This window comes from Pseudorca crassidens, chromosome 9 (assembly GCF_039906515.1).
Source record: "Pseudorca crassidens isolate mPseCra1 chromosome 9, mPseCra1.hap1, whole genome shotgun sequence".
NCBI lineage: Eukaryota > Metazoa > Chordata > Mammalia > Artiodactyla > Delphinidae > Pseudorca > Pseudorca crassidens.
This window is the reverse complement of record NC_090304.1, coordinates 70,110,093-70,134,339: the sequence shown is the minus strand read 5'-3', so window position 1 is coordinate 70,134,339 and position 24,247 is coordinate 70,110,093. Positions and strand designations below refer to the sequence as shown.

At 35.7% G+C, this 24,247-nt stretch overlaps 1 protein-coding gene across 15 annotated transcripts in view; it reads right to left on the bottom strand.

Moving 5' to 3' along the window:
- Positions 1–24,247, bottom strand: part of DEUP1 (deuterosome assembly protein 1) — a 113,551-nt gene that overhangs the window by 5,783 nt on the left and 83,521 nt on the right. For 12 of the 15 annotated variants that reach the window (XM_067750680.1, XM_067750681.1, XM_067750682.1 and 9 more), the window contains 3 exons: positions 18,793–18,816; positions 15,462–15,613; positions 9,871–9,985 (listed from right to left, as the gene is read on the bottom strand). The exons of 1 other annotated variant lie outside the window; for it this stretch is intronic. In XM_067750680.1, coding sequence (XP_067606781.1) covers positions 9,871–9,985; positions 15,462–15,613; positions 18,793–18,816 — 291 coding nt within the window. The remainder of the gene's footprint in view (positions 1–9,870; positions 9,986–15,461; positions 15,614–18,792; positions 18,817–24,247) is intronic. 2 more of the 15 variants (XM_067750686.1, XM_067750687.1) reach the window with 1 other exon arrangement.

Here is a 24,247-nt window from a genome sequence, read left to right as displayed (position 1 = left end):
CCCATAAGGCTATCAGCTGATTTTTCAGCAGAAACTCTGCAGTTCAGAAGGAAGTGGCACAATATATTTAAAATAATAAAAGGGAAAAACCTACAATCAAGAATACTCTACCCAGCAAGGCTCTCATTCAGATTGGATGGAGAGATCAAAAGCTTTATAGACAAACAAACGCTAAAAGAATTCAGTACCACCAAACCAGCTTTACAACAAATATTAAAGGAACTTCTCTAGGCAAAAAAGAAAGGCCACAACTAGAAACAAGAAAATTATGGAAGGAAAAACCTCACCAGTAAAGGAAAACCTAGGAAATCATCCACACACAAAGCTAGTAGGGAGGTTAAAAGACAAAAGTAGTAAAATTGTCTATATCCACAATAAGCAGTTAAGGGATACACAAAACAATTAGATGTAAAATATGATATCAAAAACAGTAATCGGGCTTCCCTGGTGGTGCACTAGTTGAGAGTCTCCCTGCCAATGCAGGGGGCACGGGTTCGTGCCCCGGTCTGGGAAGATCCCACATGCCGCGGAGCGGCTGTGCCGTGAGCCATGGCCGCTGAGCCTGCGCATCCGGAGCCTGTGCTCCGCAACGGGAGAGGCCACAACAGTGAGAGGCCTGCGTACCGCAAACAACAACAACAACAAAAAAACAAACAAACAGTAATCATGAGGGAAGGAGAGTACCAATGCAAGGCATTTAAAATGCATCTGAAATTAAGAGATTAGCAACTTAAAACAATCATGTATATATGTAGACTGCTATACCAAAACCTCATTGTAACTACAAATGAAAAATCTATAATAGATAAACACACAAAAAAGAAAAAGGAATCCAAACATAACACTAAATATAGTAATCAAATCACAAAAGAAGAGAACAAACGAAGAAAAGGAAAAAAAAAAAAAGACCTACAAAAACGATTAACAAAATGGCAATAAGCACATACATATCAATAATTACCTTAAATGTAAATGGATTAAATGCTCCACTAAAATACACACACTGGCTGAATGGATACCAAACAAGACCTGTATATTTGCTGCCTACAAATTACCCACTTTAGTTCTAGAGACACATACAGGCTAAAAGTGGGGGGATGGAAAAAGATATTCTATGCAAATGGAAACCAAAAGAAAGCCAGAGTTGCAGTACTTATATCAGACAAAATAGACTTTAAAATAAAGGCTGTTAAAGAGACAAAGATGGACACTACATAATGATCAAAGGATCAATCCAAGAAGAAGATATAACAATTGTCAATATATATGCACCCAACATAGGAGCACCTCAATATATATGGCAGATGTTAACAGACATAAAAGAAATTTACAGTAATACACTAATAGTGAGGGACTTTAACACCCTGCTTACATCAATGGATAGACCATCCAGACAAAATCAATAAGGAAACACAGGTCTTAAATACCACATTAGACCAAATGGACTTAATTGATATTTATAGAGCATTCCACCCAAAAGCAGCAGAATACACATTCTCTTCAAGTGCACATGGAACATTCTCCAGGATAGATCGCATGCTAGGCCACAAAACAAACCTTGGTAAATTTAAGAAAACTGAAATCAAATCATGCATCTTTTCTGATCACAACGTTATAAGACTAGAAATCAATTACAAGAAAAAGAATTGCAAAAAGCACAAACGTGGAGGCTAAACAATATGCTACTGAACAACCAATGGATCACTGAAGAAATCAACGAGGAAATAAAAAAATATCTAGAGACAAATGAAAAGGAAAGCACAGCAATCCAACACCTCTGGGATGCAGCAATACATCATGGATGTATACATGGATGCAGCAATACAACAACTGGGATTAGCTGTTCTAAGAGGGAAGTTTATAGCAATACAATCCTACCTCAGGAAACAAGAAAGATCCCAAATAAACAACCTAACCTTACACCTAAAGCAACTAGAGAAAGAAGAACAAACAAAGCAAAAAGTTAGTAGAAGGAAAGAAATCATAAAGATCAAAGCAGAAATAAATGAAATAGAGACTAAAGAAAATAGAAAAGATCAATTAAATTAAAAGCTGGGTCTTTGAAAAGATAAATAAAATTGATACATTTTTTTAGCCAGACTCATCAAGAAAAAAGAGAGGACCCAAATCTTAGAAATGAAAAAGCAGAAGTTACAATGCAACCAACACAACATAAAGACAAAAGATCATAAGAGACTACTATGAGCAACTATGTACCAATAAAATGGACAACCTAGAAATGGACAAATTCTTAGAAAGGTATTGATACAATCTCCCAACACTGAGAAATAGAAAATATGAACAGACCAATTACCAGTACTGACATTAAATCAGTAATTTTAAAACTTCCAACAAAAAAAGTCCAGGACCAAATGGCTTCACAGGTGAATTCTATCAAACATTTAGAGAAGAGTTAAGACCTATCCTTCTGAAACTATTCCAAACAACTGCAGAGGAAGGAACACTTCTGAACTCATTCTGTGAGGCCATCACCCTGATACCAAAACCAGAAAAAGATATCACAAAAAAAGAAAATTACAGACCAATATCACTGATGAACATAGAAGCAAAAATTCTCAACAAAATACTAGCAAACAGAATCCAACAACACATTAAAAGGATCAAGTGGGATTTATCCCAGGGATGCAAGGATTCTTCAATATATACAAATCAATCAGTGTGATACACCATATTAAGAAATTGAAGGAGAAAAACCATATGATCATCTCAATAGATGCAGTAAAAGCTTTAAATAAAATTCAACATTCATTTATGATAAAAACTCTCCAGAAAGTGGGCTTAGAGGGAACATACCTCAATATTAATAAAGGCCATACAGACAAACCCCCAGGTAACATCATACTCAATGGTGAAAAGCTGAAAGCATTCCCTCTAAGATCAGGAACAAGATAAGGATGTCCACTCTTGCCACTTTTATTCAACATAGTTTTAGAAGTTCTAGCCACAGCAATCAGAGAAGAAAAAGAAATAAAAGGAATTCAAATTGGAAAGAAGTAAAACTGTGACTGTTTGCAGATGACATGATGCTATACATAGAAAGTCCTAAAGACGCTACCAGAAAATGACTGGAGCTCATCAATGAATCTGGTAAAGTTGTAGGATACAAAATTAATATACAGAAATCTGTTGCAGTTCTATACATTAACAAGAAAATATCAGAAAAAAAATTAAGGAAACAATTCCATTTACCATCGCATCAAAAAGAATAAAATACCTAGGAATAAACCTACATAAGGATGCAAAAGACCTGTACTCCAAAAGCTATAAGACACTAATGAAAGAAATTGAAGACCACACAAACAGATGGAAAGATATACCATGTTCTTGGATTGGAAGAATCAATATTGTTAAAAATGACCGTACTACTCATGGCAATCTACAGATTCAATGCAATCCCTATCAAATTACTAGTGGCATTTTTCACAGAACTAGAACAAAGGATTTTTAAATTTGTATGGAAACACAAAAGTCCCCAAATAGCCAAAACAATCTTGAGAAAGAAGAACGGAGCTGGAGGACTCATAATCCCTAACTTCAAACTGTACTACAAAGCTACTGTAATTAAAACAGTATGGTACTAGCACAAAAACAGACACATAAATCAATGGAACAGGACAGAAAGCCCAGAAATAAACCCATGCACTTATGGTCAATTACTCTATGAGAAAGGAGGCAATAATATATGATGGAGAAAAAACCATCTCTTCAATAAGTGGTGCTGGGAAAAGTGGACAGCTACAGGTAAAAGAATGAAATTAGAAGATTCTCTAACACCATATACAAAAATAAACTCAAAATGGTTTAAAGGCCAAAATGTAGGACCAGATACTATAAAACTCCTAGAGGAAAACGTAGGGGAACACTTCATTTCAGGCACCCACTCCCGTGGTCATATTCTTGACATTGTCATCAGTGATAACTGCATTACTTACTAATAAAGATTTTATGCAACCCACCTATTACCCTTCCATCTGACTTAGTCTAGTATTCCCACTTTCTCATATCTTCCTTCTTTTCTAACTCTGCTCATATTCCATATCCATTATGATAACCATTCAGCAACTTGTCCCTCCCTATATCCTGGCTCTATCTTAGGTATTTGGTAAAACCCAGGCCTAATTAAACTGCCTGCACCATGCCTGTACCTGAGCAACTGAATGCTGGGCAGGTGGATGGAGGAGAAATTACATTACTGTAGGGACTTGAAATTCATGACCACAAATTCAAATGGTTAGTTAGCACTGCCTGGCCATTCTACTGCACTTCCCTAGTATGTTCACTTTCTCACTCATGGCATTGTAGCCTTGCCTCTTTCTCAGGTGGAAACTCCTTCATCTCTCCACACCACTTGCACCTGGAGCCATATTTTAGGCCATACTCTGTTTCAGAGTCTTCCTTCTACCTACACTGTGGATTCTATTCCTTCTTACCTGCTTAATGACTTTGCTTCTACAAATGAACCTCATCCCTCCCTGGGTCCCACCCCACCTCTTTCACCATCAAACTTTCCTCCTCTCCTTGAAGATGCCCATTGGACCACTAAATGTTATGGTCTAAGGCTCTGTCTTGGGACAACTTTTCCATTTATACTCTTTTAAGTATTATCAACCAGTCTGATAGATTTAAGTATCCGCCTTATGCTGATTACTCCCATATTTTATTTCCAGCTCTGATCTCTTCCTTGATTAACAGGTTCACATATCTATTGCCTATTTAATATCTCCATTTGAATGTTTAATAAACACTTTAAATTTAAATGTCTAACCTAGAAATCATGATTTTCTCCTCTAACCCTGGCTCCTTCCTAGCCTTCCATGTCAGAGAGTGGTATGAGCATCTACCTGAGCTCAGGCTGAGATCCTAGGAGTCATCTTTGAGTCCTCTCTTTCCCTCGCTCCCATAGCCAATCCACTGTCAAGTCTGATCTCTCCAAAACATTTCCTGGATCTAACATGTGGTTCCACCTCCACCGTTCCCGAGCCAGCAGCATCATCCCTTGCTTCGACTACTGAAATAGGCTGACAATTGTTCTCCCCACTTCTACATTTGCCCATCTATAATTTATAGTTTATTCTTTATTTGGCAGTCAAATGGATCTCTTAAAAATTTTTAAAAGATCATATACTCCCCCACTTGCAACTTTCCCATGGCTTCCCATTGCTTTAAAATAAAATCCAAATTCCTTCCCATGGCCTACAGTCTCTACATACCTGGACTTCCCCTGCCTATTTCTCTGTCCCCATTTCATTACATTCTCTCTCTGTCCTTCTAAGCTCCAGACCACCCCCTTCCCTTTTTCTGCTTCTCAAACTTACCAAACTTCTTCCTGCCATACAGATTTGCACCAGTGGTTCCCTCTGCCCGAAGTGCTCTACTTCCAGACCTTTGCAAGACTGGATCTTTTTTTGTTATTTAGGTCTCATCCTAAACGTCCCCTCCTCAGTAATCATTTTCCTGGCCACTCAACCTAAAGTCATCCCCCATACTCTCATCACTTCCTATCACATCGTCTGCTTTCTTTTCATCATTTTTTATAGGATTTATAACTTTTTGATATTTTCTTACTTGTTCATTTGTTTCTAGTCATTAACTGTTCCCTCTTTTTTGAGATAAAATGCACATAAAATAAGATTAACCATTTCAAAATGAACAACACCTCTATCTAGTTCCAAAATATTTTCATCCTCCCAAGAGGAAACTCTATAGCCATTAAGCCACGGCTCCCTAATCCTCCCTCCCCCTTTACTCCTGGTAACCACCAACCTTCATTCTGTTTCTATGTATTTACCTATTCTGGGCATTTTGTATAAATGGAATCATATAATATATGACCTTTTGTGTCTGGCTTCCTTCACGTAGCATAATATTATCCAGGTTCATCCACATTATAGCATATATCAGTACTTTACTCCTTTTTGTGACTGAATAGTATTGCACCATGTATACATACCACTCTTTGTTTATCCATTCACCCATTGATGGAGTTCTCCTCATTTTTCACCAGTCTATAGACTTGTCTGTCTCATCAAAGATGTGTTTAGAACAGAACCTGCCATACAGTGAGTGCTTAATACATGTTTATTTTATCAGTGACTGAGTGAATGATGAACTCTAGTATTTAAGGGACAGGTATAGGAGGGAGAACCTTGGAAGCAGACTGGGAAAGAGTAACCAGAAAGGCAGTAGGGGAATCAGTGGAGAACAGCATCTTAGAAGTCAGAGAACATAAGAGTATCAAGAGAAAAGGATTAAGGAAGATGAGTTCTTTAAACTGTGTATTCAATTAACAACTAGGATGTCACTGGTGGTCTGAGTAGGAACAGTATTGGTGTAGAAGTAAAAATGCAGCAGTGGATGGAAATCACTGGACCCAGAACAGTGGGTTGGGCTATGTCTTTCAGGAAATTCTAGGGCCACTATCACATCTTAAGTTCCCTGTGCCCAGACCTACAACAGTAGAGAATTTTCTTTCCTGGTTGACTCTGTAGTTATGAACTCCTCAAAGGAATAATGTAGAATTTTAGAGGTGGAAAGAAACCCCGTGTTAAGTTATACAACACTCTTGAATGCTTTTTGTGCCTGCTAGTGCCAGGCACTGTTTTAGGTGTTGGGGTTAAAACAGTAAACAAAAATAGAAAAAAAAAATCCTACTTTAATGGAGCTTAAGTTCTAGAAGAGGGAGGCAAACAAACAAAATATCTTATGGTAAAGTGCTGTGGAAAAACAAAAAATAGGATGAGGGGACAGGGAGTCTACAAGGCAGGTGCTACTGTAGGGTAGCTGTGCAGGTGTTTCTGATGAGGTGATATTTGAGCAGAGACAAATCATCCTAAAATCCTAAAATCATCTGATATTAGAACAATGAAGGATTTAGCAGTTTATCCCTTTTTTTTCTCTTGCTGGACTAGAGTATGTGCTTACTTTGGAGTACTTAAAGATCAAAGTTTTGTTGATCAAAATTTGCTAAGTCCCCTTAGATGTTCCCTTAGCTTAAATGAGGAAATTTATTTACTTTACTTTATTGTTATGGAATTTTGTTCTGTTCAAATAATTTTGGCATTTTATGTTGAGATGAAACAAAAGAGCAGTTCAGGGCTATAGAGATCTCTAAAACATCCAAAGTTAGTGGATTTATGTCTTCTTCTTCCACAACAGCTTAAATCTTACTACCAGTCTCTCCCAAAGAAGGTGATAGATTCCAGAAAAGCAGAAAAGTACTCATGGGATGCCTAACCAGTTTAAACATTTTCTGGGTTTTTTTGTTATTGTTTGTTTTTATAATTTGTATCTAATAGTGGTATATCATGGAGAGGCACTGAAAAATTACATAATACACTTTGAATATAAGCAAAGGTAACTGCTAAGAGTACTACTAGTTTCTGAGGTGAAAAACCTACATATCTTTTAAAAATATGTGATTATGTTCAGTAAATCAAATCACAAGGTAGAAAATTTCAGCAAAGAACTGGAAACTAAAAAGAAAAATCAAATGAAAATCCAAGAACAGAAAAATAATAAAACTGAAATTAACCTACATGAGACCACTTCCTCAAGGCTGGGAGAGGTCAAGGCTGGGAGAGGTGGCTCTTTATCTTATGCAGAGAAACCAACACAGAGAGTCAGGGAAAACAAAGAACAAAGAAATATGAAATTTAAAACCCTTCCCACCTGTTTTATGAGGTCGGCAAAATATGATACCAATGCTTGACAAAGACAACAAAGAAACATTACAGACTAATTTTTCTCATGAACATAAAGCAAAAATTCTAAACCAATGCTAACAGACCAAAGCCAGTAATCAAGTGTGTTTATTCTAAGAATTCAAAGTTGGGTTAACAATCTAACGTCAAGAAAAAAACACCACATTAACAGAGCAAAGGAGAAATTATATGGTCATTTCAATAGCAGTGGTAAAAGCATTTGATAAATTCAATATCAACTCGTGAAAACAAAGTTAGCAACCTAGGAATAAAAGGAACGTTCTTAATCTTTTAAAAGGAACCTACAAAATATATATAGCAAATATTATGTACAATGATGACATTGAATGCTTTCCCTTTGCAATTGAAAATAAGAGAAAGATGCTGGCAATACCACTTTTACTACTGAACATTTACTAGAGGTCCTAGTGTACAATAAGGCAAGAAGAAGAAAAGAAAGGTATAAAGATTTGAAAGTAGGAAGTCTAACTATCATTATTTTGATTCTGAATATAGAAAATTCAAAGAATCTACAGAACTGGAAAACATGCATAAATTCAATTGAATATTTCCATGGGAAAAGGGACTGAGGTCATACCTTGCACTATATGCAAAAAATTAATTCCAGGTGTATACTTAAGTAAAAAATAAAGAGTCAAAGCTTCCGGAAGATAACATAGGATAATATCTTTTATAACTTTGGGACAGGCAAAAGCTTTAAATAGGACACCAAAAATATGAAGCATAAAGGAAAAGATTCATAAGTACGAATGTATTAAAATTAGGAACTTCTGGTTATCAAAACATTCCATTAAGGGAAGAGGCAAGCAAGAGTGGGAGAAGATACTTGCAATACATATACTCAACAAAGGGCTTATATCTAGAATATACCAAGAACTCCTATAAATCAAGAAGAATAAAGAGAATCCAATAGAAAACTAGGCAAGAAAATCAAACAGATACTTTACAAAGGAGGATATCAAAATAGCCAATAAATTTATGAAAAGGTGCTCACCTCATTAGTCACCAGGAAACAAGAATTAAAATCACAATAAGATGTTGCTACACGCTGACCATAAAAGTTAAAATTAAGACCAATAACACCAACTGTTAGAATATAGAAAAGGAGAATACTCACACACAACTTGTAGGGATATGAACTGACTCAAACAGTTAGGAAAACAGCTTGACAGTACCTGCTAAAGCTGACCTTATGCATATTCTATAACCTAGCGATTCCACTCTTAGATATAGATCCAATGGAAATATGTACACATGTGCACCAAAGGACACTTGCAAGAATGTTTTTAGAAGCAGTATTTGTAATTGCCCCAAACAGCAATAATTCAAATATCTGTCAATAGTAGAATGGATAAATTGTATCAGTATCATTATAAAACACTATCATTACATATAGTATTTATATACAATGTAATACTATAGAGAAACAAAAAGGGATAAACTACAGCCAACAATATGGGTGATGACTCTCATCAAACAATGTTGAAACAATGTTGAGCAAGGGAAGCTATACAAAAGAACACATATAGTGTAATACCATTTATATAAAATTTACAAATGGCCACAACTAATTTACGATGTTAAAGGTCAAGACAGTGGTTATCTTGGGAGCGAATCAGAGTGACTGGAAGGGCACAGAAGGGAGCCTCTGGAGTACAACTAATGCTCTTTTTATTACTTGGGTGGTAGTTACACTGCTGGGTTCCCTTTTCAATAATTCATCAAGCTGTCCAATTCTGATTTGCACATGTTTCTGTATGTATGTCAGAGTCAATAAAAGAGTTTTTAAAAAAAAAAAAAACTGGCACAAAAAATCACTTGTAGCTCTTTAAAATATACAGATCTTTGAGGGGTCTTAGAATGTGCAGAGGTGACTTGCATTTTTTTTAAAAAAAAAGTCACCAGTACTTCTGGCCTGTTCTAGAAGTGAAATACTTCATGAAACATTATGAATCCTTTCCTTCTATAGGTAGTCATGGCCAGATGATTCACAAGACCCATCTTGGAGTCCTATTCAAGGAGCAATGTTTTTTTTTAACCACTATGTACACATCAGTATATCAGTATCAGTGTAAGAGTAATCACCCTATAAAGGAAAAAAAACAATAACCAATAATCAGCAACTCACCATTGGGAATACTTCATCATCACTAACCAAAGGACTTGTCATTTCTTTGGTTTGAAATGGCGAAGGTGGCAACGAAGGTGTTGCACTTTTGTTTGGCTCACGATCGTGGCAAAATCTAAAAGAGAAGGACTGGTTGTCGTTATTGCTCCCAAGGACACCTGCTTATTTATGGGGCTAAGGATTTAAATTTCTCTGATATCTAACTGTGAGGAAAACACAATAAAACATTTGTGCTTGTTATCTGGCTATTTCTTGGAAAATAATTTTGCTGATAATTTCTATTCCACTTAAAAGACTTAGAACAATTAATAATGAAGCAGAAAACTTTTATAATTGTTAAAAAATATTCTGCCATTCTTATTGCCTACGTTTTTTCCCTTTCTGTGTTTTACTGTTTTATCTCTTGGCCATTTAATTAAATAATATTAAAACAGTTTGAGAAAAATTTCAAAACAGTTAACACGGCTGCCTTTGACAGTTCTAACTAGGTACTCTTTTTTTTTTTTTAATTTTCTATTTCACTTAACCTCACTGGCTTTCTTAGCAGAGTTATTCCTTTTTTTTTTTTTTTGATGCTAATACGTCTCTGTATAATAATAATTCAATTTCTAAGGAGCTTAATAATTTATAGCATGTTTTCAATTTACATCATCTCCTGAACTCCTCCACCCTTAGTTGTATGACCTTGAGCAGGTGACTATATCTTTCTGTGACCTTAATTTTTTCATTTATAAAAAAAGGTTGTTATGAGAATTGAACTCCACAATTTGATGAAAGGCGCAGTATAGAATTTGCTGTTTGTGCTAAGATATGGGGTAGAAGATGAGACTGAACAAAATACCAGTGAGATTTTAAATTTTGGTATGCTGACTAAACAAATGAATAATGAAACAAAGAAACAAACCAACATACCCTAAAATTTTACACAAAAAGATCCTAACAGTAGGGGCTGTTTGGAGCTAGATAAATATTTTTTCTGAACCTTAATTCATGAAAATGGGGTTTAAATTAAATCAAAATCATCGAAGACCATGAAAACATAAAAACCCCTTGAATTTAAAATTATTTATTTTTACTAATAATTCAAATTCTCCACAGGTATTGATTAACCATTTTCAAAGTCTTCATATTTTAACTTCACACCGTTCAAAAAAGTTACATTCTTTTCCTCTGTTCTTATCCAAAGACTAGCTATATAAACTTGTTTTTTATTATGCAAACATTTTCAAAGCTATGCATACAAATAGCAATAAAAGGTAAGTGAGGCATCTGTAAATTGGTACATAAAAACAAACACAACATGCTTTACATTTTTACTTATCTTGAAATAGATCTTTTTTTAAAATCCATTCTTCCAAACCATAATTACCATGGAAACAGAACAGCAAATTAAACTGAAATAACATGGTTTATGATGTGCACAATAAAATGAAACCTCCCACAATTCAAATAGAATTACAACAATTGCCTAGTACATCTGCATAGAATCTTCAGCTGAACCTTTTAATTTGAGTGAGGCTACCATCTATACTTCAAAGCACAGTGGGGAAAAAATAAGATAATTATAGAAGTGGTTCAAGAAATATACGTCTCTCTATAATCTCAATTATACAGAGAATTCAGGGAAAGTATTATTTGTCTTAAATTATCTAAATAATTATCTCAATTATCCATTTGGCTTTGGATGTATAGATACAATTTTACGGTCTTAACTACTAAAATTTATGTAGGAACATTCTCTTTATTGTAAGATCAATAAAATGTAGAAATTGAAAGGAAAGACTACATTATGAAGTAAAGTACTTTTGCTTTAAATCATCTTTATATCTAAGTTGTTCTTCTAGAATACAGCTATTCAAATACTTCATAAAACCACCTTGCAAAAACACGCTAAGAATATCAATTTAAAAGCTATCTTAAAAATTATTTCAGAAGGCTTTTAATACACTCTCACAAGCCGGTCTGTTCAATTAGCTTTTCCACAGGCCCCATTCTAAGGCCTCTGCCTGCTTTGCCAGGAGTGCAGGACCTGGCTGCTTTGTTGGGGAGCAGAACTCTATCCAACGGGAGTCAGCTTGAGACCTCAGTCAACTCTGCACAGTTTGCAGAGTTGTCCGACTGTACATCCAATCCTGGCCCTCCATTAATTTTATAACCCTCCTTGGGCTGTCGCATAATGTCCTCAGCATGGAACAGGATCCCTGCACAAACTATGCTAATTTACCTGCTTCCAGCCTTGCCTTCTAACACTCCACATAACGCTCCCTTATTCTATGAACGACTCATTATTTCCTGGCCTAGAACTCTTTCGCCTGCTGTGTTTTTCTCCTGATTAAGCAACACCATGGTGCCAAAACTTACTCAACTTACTTTTTTGCTTCTAACCAGCTATTCATTCCTTGACAAGGGATCCTGTAGAGTGATTAAGACAAAACTGACTTTGTGGTTTTTTAGTATTACAAACTTTTAATTTATTGACTAGATTTGCTTGTGATTACCAAAACCTTTCCAGTACAGGATATAATTTTTAAAGCCGTATATTCAGTTTTAAGTATGAATCGTATATAGAGATAAAGCTCCATTTATTATAAAACTGATTTGCCATTAAAGTTAGTTGTATATTAATAGCTCTGGATACCACTACTCTAAGTGAGAATGTAAATGATCCTTAAACTTCAAAACTCTAACTTAAAAAACTTTTAAAACATTTAATACATCCTCACCAAATTTAATTTCATCTCATTCATTAATTTTTTTTTAAGTGCTGAATAACTTTCTTATTGGAAAGTAAATCCTCTGGAATATCCTAAAAGGCTTCACATTTTAAGTGGATGAGCATGAAAATTTTCTTATCACTTCTAACAGGAGTGAAAAACAACAACAAAAACTGAGTCACCTCCAAGTGGATAAAAGATTATTTTAATAATACAGTATACAAATCTTCCTCAGGTAAAAGCAAGAAGCGGCTAAAAATTAGACTACAGACTTAAAAATTTTGTGGAACGAACGTTATCTTTATATACCTTTACCTAAAAGCCTTTTCCTTTCTAAAATAGCTTAATATGACCTTATTGCATTAACCATTGATATGTAAATATGACTATGTATTTTTTAAAATTATTTTCTGCCTAATCAGTACACACAGCTTTCACTATTTGACTTCACTGAGCCGTGCTGTGAGGGAAGGAAAGCACATTGCCTTTTTCACTTGCTAAAATTAATAGATATGTGCTTTACTGTTCTCCACTGGTGAGTTCACAGTGTCCTTGCCTCTCAACAACTCTTTCCCCATAGTGGGTTTTACATGGTAATAATTTATTCAGAACATTTGAAATGCTGTTTCTTTTAAAAAAATCAGGTCACTGGAGAACACTGAAATCAGACAAGCCATTAAAACAAATTTAATGAAACTTTCAACAAATCAGACTGGCAGGACACAAGGCTTTGCAGCAGGAATAGTCACCCAAACTGCTTATTAAGATAGTCTCCTGCTGAGCATTTTACCTCTTATGCTGCTCTCTGTGTCCCCTACTGTCTTGTTTTCGTTAGGCATGTTTAACACATTCCCTACTGCCTGGCAAAGAGAAAAGGGAGCAATCCAAACAATAAAAACACTCTTTAAAAATAGTAAAAAGCAGAGTAGCTGTCTTTCTGTTTAAATAACAACACCTAGTACCTTCATCCAAGGCTTTCAAAGTTATTCCCAACAAGCAAGAATAGGAAACAGTGTTATGCATCTAATGGGCACTCAACACAGACCAGTGACTAAGATACACTGGAAGATCCTTTGTAACACAGAGGCCTGCTTTCTCCTACAATGAGAAACTATACAGATGGGGTGGTGAGTTGACCCATGGAGAAATGAATCCATAGTGTAGGGAAGCACTTTGTAAAGTGTTCATTCTATATTAGAAAATACATTCTTACCCTCAAATCAAGATTAGGCCCCTTTGGACAGATTTTCAGTTATACTGGCCGGTCAACGTGGGCACGCTCACCAGAGTACCGGGCCCTGGTGGCGCAGTGCCCGCTTTCATCCTCCCCACACTGCTTTTGTGCTGCTGCTCCCACCCCATCACAGCACCCCACGCACGGTGCTTGTTTTGGGTAGCAGCCAGTCTTCCCTTATTCCCTTCCCTAACCACCTGAAGAGGAGTTATTACTTTAGCGCTTCTGAATGCTTTCTGTTTCTTACATCAGTTTAGAATATATCCCTCTAATACGTACAGGGCTGGGGCGGTGAAAGTGGGAGAGAGCTGTACTACACCCGCAAGAATGCTGAGCAGACATTTTTAGTACGGCCCCTGGATTTATGGATTTATCTACCTGTAGAACTGGACCGCTTAGTTACAAAGATAAGCCCGGCATCACTCCTCCCCAACAGGACTACCTTTTGAGGAAATGTCAGATTCAGCCATTTGTTTATCCACCAAAATAATATACTTTTTAGGTACTGTGAGTTGTTGGAGCAGTATTAACATTATTATAAATACTAACAATTTTGTTGGTAATAATAACATCAATGATAATGGCTAACATTTAGGGGACTATATATTTTACATGGAACTATGTTTTCTCCTATAATCCTCAGAAAACCCCTATAACTATTATCTGTATCTGTCAGATGGGAAAACAAAGGTTAAGTGAATTTCCCGAAGTTGCAAATATTAATTATATTTTATGAAAACAATATGTAAAGTTTTCATGCTAAGTATTATGAGCTTCAAAGCAAAAGTTGTATTGAAGTTGGGTCTGGACTTACTAATTTGCCGTTTCTAAGCACCATGGAATGTTAATAAATCAAATAAGTTTGGGGAATGTTGCACATCACACCTGTTCCTGGAAACTCACAATGTAATTAGCAATATTAATGACTTTGAGAAATCCTGTAGAAAAGAAACTTGTTTGTCTTGCTGAGCATTTTCCAAGTATGGGAAAATGGTGAAAGAACTCCGGAGACAGCTCTGACTCCATAAATACTTTACTAAAGTTGAAGAAATTAGCCAATTTTATGGCTGATGTATTTACTTAAATTTTCAACTAAGACATTTTAAAGAGCCTGGGGATAATGAGGGCAGCAGATAGTGATTTTCCACACTCTTCTTTTCACACAGAAAAGAGCTCTCTTACACATTCATAGATTCTTTCCTATGAAATGACCACAGTTTTTCACCACTGCCGGAGTGTCAATATAAAGTGTATATATATTTGAAGTTAAGTCAGACATGCTATCTTCCTATATTTTGACGTAAAAAATAAGATTACTTATTTGTATATTTTGTATACCACATCAGGTTCTAAGAAGGATGTGAAGTGACGAAAACTCATTTTAACACTCTACCCATTTCACTGTTATACTTTGAAAGCTATTGGCAACACAGAATTTCATATAAAAAACGGTATATCTAGACTATTGAATTATCACCATAAAATAAATGTTAAACAACTGAAGAGAAAGTATATAAAATTATAATTTGAATTGTTTAAAAATAAATGTCACTTAAATGTCTGTACATTTATGTCCTTATGTAATGGTGTCAGCATACCAATCTTCATTTTTTCCCTTATTTTTTTGGCTCTGATAGGCATACCTTCCTATTTCTTTGTAGGTATTTTGGTTAGCCCATGCTGATTTTCCAATGGCATGAAGTTTTGCAAGATCATTTCGGAGCCTTTCATTCTCATATTCCAGTTTGTTAATAGATGTATGCCTTGCATGTTCCCTGTTAGTGAAGTCCATACTCTAGAGAATAAAATAAACTATCATTGAAAAAATTGTTACTTACAAGTGACGCATGTTTTCTGTGCGTTTGGACACACGTTGGAAAGACCCTTTAATTTGAGTCAAGTGATGTCGCTCTACTCCTGTGTGCCTCCTAAATGCCTCTTCTCACCCCCGCCTTCTCACAACACAGGTACTCAGGGACAGCTGCCACTGAACACATCCCAGTAAAAGGGGTGCACTCACTACTGCCCACGCTCCAGTACAGAAAAGGCTCACTCCACGCATTACCGTTCTCTGCAGCTAGAAGAAATTGGCTAGATAAAGGAGTTTTTGTGTTTATAGGGTATGCCTTCTAGTGCTGATTAATAATGGAACCAGAATTAACATAGCTTTCAATTTTAAAAGATTTTTTTCTGATTAAAACAATACGTGTCATTATAGAAAATCACACATCAATTCCCCACTGTTGGGTGATGCAACAAATTATATACTAAATCCATGTAGACTGCGATATGATTCTGGACCATTCTATACCAAGATCATTAGATCCTGGTTGAGAGCGTGCCAATACCACACAGTTTTGAGCAATGTAGCTACATGATAAAGTTTTACTCTCTAGTACGGGCAACCCAATTTTAATGTCTTCATAAAAGAATAAGCAGCATATTTAAATCACAAAATGAGAGGTTTAGAGCAAGAAGAAAGATTCCTGATGCAGTTTTAGTTAAATGCTGTAAGAAGTTTTTTAGGGAGAGTCTAAACTTTTTTTTTTTTTTTGCGGTGCACGGGCCTCTCACTGTTGTGGCCTCTCCCGTTGCGGAGCAACAGGCTCCGGACGCGCAGGCTCAGCGGCCATGGCTCAGGGCCCCAGCCGCTCCATGGCATGTGGGATCTTCCCGGACCGGGGCACAAACCCATGTCCCCTGCATCGGCAGGTGGACTCTCAACCACTGCGCCACCAGGGAAGCCCTAAACTTTTTTCTCACAAAATTTTAAAAAACAGGATATATACTCACATGAAAACTCATGAAAATGCTTTAAATGACCCCATGTAGTCCTTTATAGTGTTATGATTCGAATACCCATAAATTATGTAGTTGCTGATTAAACAATAGCTCTCTGCTTTCAGAAGGATAATATTTTAGCACAAAAAGCATGACATGAGTAAAATATCTTTTGAAGCTACAAATGTCTATGTTTCAAAGCTCATAAGACTATAGCTGATTATGGCTTAGAACTTTCATTTATAAGTTTCTAAATTTAAGGCTTTGAGTGCCATTTCATATGGGCTGCCATGCCATAAAGTCATTCAAAAATTTTTGACTAATTGCACATTTAAAATTATTCATATACTATCATATTAGTATCAACATTGATAAGTATAGAAATATATATTAGGCATTTAAAATGTTTACCTATTTGTCTTATTTTTTGCTTCACAGGCAAAGTCTGTTTATTAAAATTTTTGTTTACTGCCTAATGTATTATAGAAGTTTATGAATTTTAGAAAGATCTTACTTTTGAATGAAAAAAAAAGTGCTCCAGGAGATCAAGTGTCCTCAAAACAGTACAGCAAGGGTTATATGCTTATATGTCTATTGACCAAGATGCCCTTTGGGAAAGAAGGGCCATTCAAGGTATTTCTCTGCTTGTTAGGCCCTTGCCTTTAGTATATCTCAACTTTGCTCATTTGAGATACACTGCTGCATATAAAAGAGTAATCTATAATCTGCTTTAAAAGAGAAAGGATTGTTTATTCTAAAATTAGAGCAGATTTGTGATAAACATAAAGGAGGCAGATCTTATAAAATTTGTACGCATAAGGAGAATACTCATACGCACAGATCTGTTTAAAAAAGATCTTGGAAAAGATTCAAAATTTTACTCCTAAAAAGACATCTACTGGTCAAAATATATAATTCTTGATGGTCTGCTGCTCTGTTACAATTTTATTCAAAAATTTTCTATAAAATTAGATTCCATCTGTGACTCTTTGGCCCAGTGTTAGTTTAAAGTAATTAAGAATGATAGTAATGATTTTTTAAAAAACTCAGAATTTTCTAAATGCACCAAAATTAAATGTGGTGTGAGCATGACCTGAAAGAATTACACAGGTAATGTATCTACACGATTTGTATTTAAAAGTGTTTTCCAGTTTCCTGGACAACATTTTGGGGCTCTCTCGTTTTATTTTTTTCCAAAATACTTTTCTAGGGATTTCAGAAATATATCCTCCACTAGATGGTTATCATGCATTGATTAAACTTTACCTCTGTACTGCTGATCAGTTCTTTTACAGGCCCATTATCTCAATTTCTTGTTTTTTTCCTCCCAAATTTTACGGTTTCATAGTTTTTTTCTTTCGACTTTTTTTCTTGAAATGGAAAAACCTGCTGGTGCCTGTTTACTTGAACTCACCGGCTCAAGGCCAGTTGAGGTGCTGAACCGTCTGAATGATAGTACTTTGTATGTGCACTTTTTCTCTTAAATTCATGTGTATTCTACAATAGTAATTAGGCTAACAAAGTACTTCTACAGAAGGACTGGCTTTAATCATGTTAATTTAAGGTTACTATATTAATTTTTAGTATATAAATGGATTTTTAGATGCTTATGAGGGTACTAATTTTTTATGCTGTTATTTTGTTTAGCAAACTTTATGGATAGTGAAAGGCAAATTAGTCTTAAAAATTACCATAAATTCTGAGTTCTGATTAAATCTAACTGGATTACACCTTCATTAAATAAAAGAAAATTTAACAAATACAAATATAGGTCTAAATAAATATGGAATCACAAAAATCTATCATGATAAAATTGATTCTTCATAATTTACCCAGGAGCAGAATAAAGATAAACCCCTCACTTTTCTCCATACAGTCAAGTTTTTGCACAAAAAACCTCTTGCTAGTACTGTTCCTATTCTAAGTGTCTCACTGAGACCGGAGGACAACTTACATACCAGGTGGATAGTCCCAACAGTAAATTCTCCAGAGGAAAATGGGGGTGGTCACAGCCCCAGGTATGCAATAGGTTAGAACTGAGTGCAGGGCTGCTGTTCCTACCTGGGTAGGTCCTACCACTGGGTGGGTGTCATTTTTCAACCTTTTTTTCCCCTAAGTGTAAATAATCAGGGAGTTTCACAATTAATTAAGCAGAAAAGTTCTCAAAGCTCTAGTTATTCAGAAATGACCTACCTTTATATCAGTAATTCCATTTGTCTAGGAAGGAAAAAATAATTGTTATTTTAATATTATACAAATACTACATATTTTAGAAGATCTAAAAATAATGATGTAAATATTATGTTTCTTATTGCATGAGGTAAAGTTTCAGCACAAATTATTTAATTGTATGTTTACTTATTAATTTTAGTGATTTCAGAGCAAATTAACTATCTAATTATGGGATTTTAACATATAGCAGATATGAGTTTTCTTTATTTAATCTTTAAACAGATAAGTGCTAAATAGGTGACAATAGATTATAAAGGCTTAAAGAGCCGAGTCATATTGAATTCTTTTTTATTATTCAATAGACACAAGATTTTTCTCTTTGGGCAGTGGCTTGACTATTTCAATTATCAAAGTCAATTCCAAATCTTCATATATAAAAAATGGAGAGCAATTATAAAGTCAACTTCCTATGAGGGGAATGTGTTCAAGATGGCATAGTAGGAAGATCCTGAACTCACCTTGTCCTAGGGGCACACCAAAATTACAACTACTTATAGAGCAACTACCTATGAGAACAACCTGAAGACTAGCAGAGAAGATTTTCCATGACTAAAGTTATAAAGAAAGAACCACAACGAGACGGGTAGAAGGGGTGGAGACACAGTATGGTCAGGACCCACATTCCTGGATCAGCAACTTTCAAATTGGAAGAATATCATAATTGCAGAAGTCCTCCCCAAGGAGCAAGGGATCTGAGCCCCACATCAGGCTCCCCAGACTGGGGGTCCTGTACCAGGAAGATGAGCCCCTAGGATGTCTGGCTTTGAATACCAGCAGGACTTATGTTAAGCCAGAGGGCTGTAGAGAACAGAGACTCTGCTCTTCAAGAAAACACACAAAATTTCTCATGCTCCAAGTCTCAGCACAGAGGCAGAGTTTGAAAGGATCCGGGATCAGATAAACTTGCTAATCTTGGAGAGCCTCCTGGAACGGCAGGAGGCAACTAGGACTCCCCTGGGGATGATGATACAGGTGGCAGCCATTCTTGGGAGCTCGTTCTACCACATGGATACCAGCACTGGCAAGCGCCATTTTGGAGATCTCCCTCTAGCCTCTTAGTGCCAGGGGGTTACCTGCCCACCAGCTGGATGGCATCAGTCCCAGGACTTCATGGGCTGCACATCCAGCTGTGCCAGGACATGGCCCCACCTATCAGAGGTCTGGAACCAGCCTCAGGCCCCACAGGCCCCATGGTCAGCTATGCTGGGGCCCAACTCCACCCACCTGTGGGCCAGCATTCACCACATGAGGCAAAGCCTGGCAGCCACCCTCGCAAGGGCCCAGCCCTGCCAACCAGTGTGCCCACAGTAGTTAGCCATGCCATAAGAGAAGGGTTCATGCAGCCCACATATGAGGCATCCCAAGAGCACACAACTCTGGTGAATAGAGGGGAGTGTTCTGCTGGGCCCCATAGGACATCTCCTACATAAAGCCACTTCTCCAAAATCAGGAATCATAATCAACCTACCTACTATGAAGAAATAAAAACAGAAAATTAGGCAAAACAAGGTGAGAGAGATATATATTCCATATGTAGAAGAGGTAGGTGAAGGGAGATAAGCAATCTACCCAATAAAGAGTTCAAGGCAATGATTTTAAAGATGCTCAACGAGCTCAGGAGAAGAATGGATGAACACAGTGATAAGTTTAACAAAGAGTTAGAAAATACAAAGAAGAACCAAAAAGAGCTGAAGAATACAATAACTGAAAAAATACACTAGAAGGGATCAATAGGAGATTAGATGATAGAGAGGAATGGGCCAGTGAACTGGAAGACAGTAGTGGAAATCACCCAACCTGAACAGAAAAAAGAAAAAATAATTTTAAAAAATGAGGACAGTTTAAGATACCTTTGGGACAACATCAAGGATACTAATATTCACATTATAGGGGTCGCAGAAGGAGAAGGGAGAGGGAAAGGAGCAGAGAACTTACTGGAGGAAATAATAGCTGTAAATCTCCCTAACCTGGGGAAGGAAACAGACATCTAGGTCCAGGAAGCATAGAGAGTCCCAAATAAGATGAACCCAAAGAGGCCTTCACCAAGACACATTATAATTAAAATGGAAAAAAATTAAGGTAAAGAGAATCTTAAAAGCAGTAAGAGAAAGCAACTAGTTACATACAAGGGAACTCCGAAAGACTGTCAGCTGACTTTTCAGCAGAAACTTTGCAGTCCATCAGAGGATGGCATGATATATTTAAAGTGATGAAAGGGAAAAGCCTACAACCAAGAATACTCTACCCAGTAAGGCTATTATTAAGATTTGAAGGAGAGACAAAGCTTTTAGCAAAAGCTATAAGTGTTCAGCACCACTAAACCGGATTTACAGGAAATGTTACAGGGACTTCCTTAAGCAGAAAAGAAAAGGTCACTACTAGAAATATGAAAATTAGGAAAGGAAAAACTCTCATTGGTAAAGGCAAACATACAGAAGGTAGTAAAGCTAGTAGAAGGTTAAAAGACAAAAGTATTAAAATCATCTATATCTATAGTAAATAGTTAAGGAATACACAAAACAAAGAGATATAAAACATGACCTCAAAAACATTAAACATGAGTGGGGAGTAAAAATGTAGAGTTGTCAAAATGCATCTGAACTTAAGAAATCATCATAAACATAGTCATCAAATCACAAGGAAAAAAGCAAAAGAAGAAGAAAAGAACAAAAAAGAACTATGAAAACAATGAACAAGATGGCAGTAAGCACATAATTATTAATAATTACTTTAAATATAAGTGGCCCAAACACTCCAATCAAAAGACACAGAGTGGCTTAACAGATTAAAAAACAAGACCCATATATATGCTGCCTACAAGAGACACACTTAGATCTAAAGACACAAACAGACTGAAAGCGAGGGGATGGAAAAAGGTATTTTATGCAAGTGGAAATGAAAAGAAAGTTGGGGTAGCAATACTATCAGACAAAATAGACTTTAAAACAAAGACTATAACGAGCCAAAGAAGGACATAGCATAATGACAAAGGGATCAATTCAAGAAAAAGATATAACAATTGTAAATATATATGCACCCAACATGGGAGCACCTAAATACACAAGCAAATATTAACAAACATAAAAGGAGAAAGTGAAAGTAATACAATAATAGTAGGGGACTATAACAACCTACTTACATCAATGGACTCATCATCCAGATAGAAAATCAATAAGGAAATACTGCCCATAAATGACACACTAGAGCAGTTAGAATTAATAGATACATACAAAACATTTCATCCCAAACCAGCAGAATACACATTCTTTTCAAGTGCACATGGAAAATTCTCTAGAATATATCACATGCTAGGCCAGAAACAAGTCTCAATACATTTAAGAAAATTGAAATTATATCAAGCATCTTTTTTGACTACAATACTATAAGACTAGAAATAACTAAACGGAAAATTGTAAAAACAAAACAAAACAAAACAAAACATGCTGTTAAACAACAAATTGGTCACTGAAGAAATAAAGAGAAAATACAAATATCTGGAGACAAATGAAAATGGAAACACAATTCGAAATCTATGGGAATGAAGCAAAAGCAGTTCCAAGAGAGAAGTTTATAGTGATACCAGCCTACCTCAGGAAACAATAAAAATCTCAAATAATCTAACCTTGCACCTAAAGAAACTAGAAAAAGAAGAATAAACAAAACCCACACTTAGCAGAAGGAAAGAAATCATAAGATCAGAGCATAAATAGATGAATTAGAAGCTAAAAAAATAGAAAACATTAATGACACTAAGAGCTGCTCCTTTTAAAAGATAAAAAATTGATAAACTTTTTAAAAGATAAAAAATTGATAAACTTTTAAAATGAGTCAGACTCATAAAGAAAAAAAAGAAATACAGCCCAAATAAATAAAATCAGAAATGAAAATGGAGAAATTACAACTGACACCACAGAAACACCAAGGATTGTAAAAGATTATTATGAATAATTATACACCAATAAAATGGACAACCAAGAGGAATGGATAAATTTTTAGAAATGTACAATCTTCCAAAACTGAATCAAGAAGTAGAAAATATGAACAGACATTACCAGTCATGAAATTGAAGCAGTAATCAAAAAACTCCCGATAAATAAAAGTTAAGGATCAGACAACTTCATGGGTTAATTCTACCAAACATTTAAAGAAGAGTTAATGCTGATCCTTTTCAAACTATTCCAAAATATTGAGGGGGAAGGAATGCTTCTGAACTCATTCTGTGAGGGAGGCCAGCATCAGATTGATGCTGAAACCAAACAAAGACAGCATACACATACACATACACACACACACACACACACACACACACACACAAACACACACACCCCACAGGCCAATATCACTGCTGAACATAGATGCAAAAGTCCTCAACAAAATACCAGCAAATCTAGCTCAACAACACTTTAGAAAGATCATACACCGTGATCAAGTGGGATTTATCCCAGGGATGCATGGATGGTTCAATATCTGCAAATCAATCAATTTGATACACCACAGTAACAAATTGAAGAATAAAAGTCGTGTGATCATCACAATAGATACAGATAAAGCTTTTGACAAAATTCAACATCCATTTATGATAAAAGCTCTCCAGAAAGTGGGCATAGAGGGAACATACCTCAACATAATAGAGGCCCTATATGACAAACCCACAGTTAACATCATACTCAACAGTGAAAAGCTGAAAGCAATTCCTCTAAGATCAATACCCACTCTTGCCACTTATTTAAGATAGTACTGGAAGTCCTAGCCACAGTAATGAGACAAGAAAAACAAATAAAAGGATTTCAAATCGGAAAAGAAGAAGTAAAACTGTCACTGTTTGTAGATGACACGAAATGATATATAGAAAACCCTCAAGATGCCACCAAAAAACTATTAGATGTAATAAATGAATTCAATAAGTTTCAGGATACAAAATTAATATACAGAAATCCTTTGCATTCCTATACACTAATAATGAACTATCAGAAAGAGAAATTAAAAAAAAATTCCCATTTATAATCACATTAAAAAAATAAAATACCTAGGAATAAATCGACCTAAGGAGGTGAAAGACCTATACCTGGAAAACTATAAGACACTGATGAAAGAAATTGAAGATGACTGAAACAAATGGAAAGATATACTGTGCCCATAAGTTGGAAGAATTAATATTGTTAAAATGACCCTTTTCCCCAAGGCAATCTACAGATTCAATGCAATCCCTTTCAAAATACCAACTGTATTTTTCACAGCACTAGAAGAAATAATTCTAAAACTTGTTTAGAAATGCAAAAGACCTTGAATAACCAAAAAATATCTTGAGAATGGAGAACAAAGCTGGATATATCATGCTCCCTGACTTTAGACTATACTACAAAGCTACTGTAATCAAAATTGTATGGCACTGGCACAAAAATAGTACATTGATCAA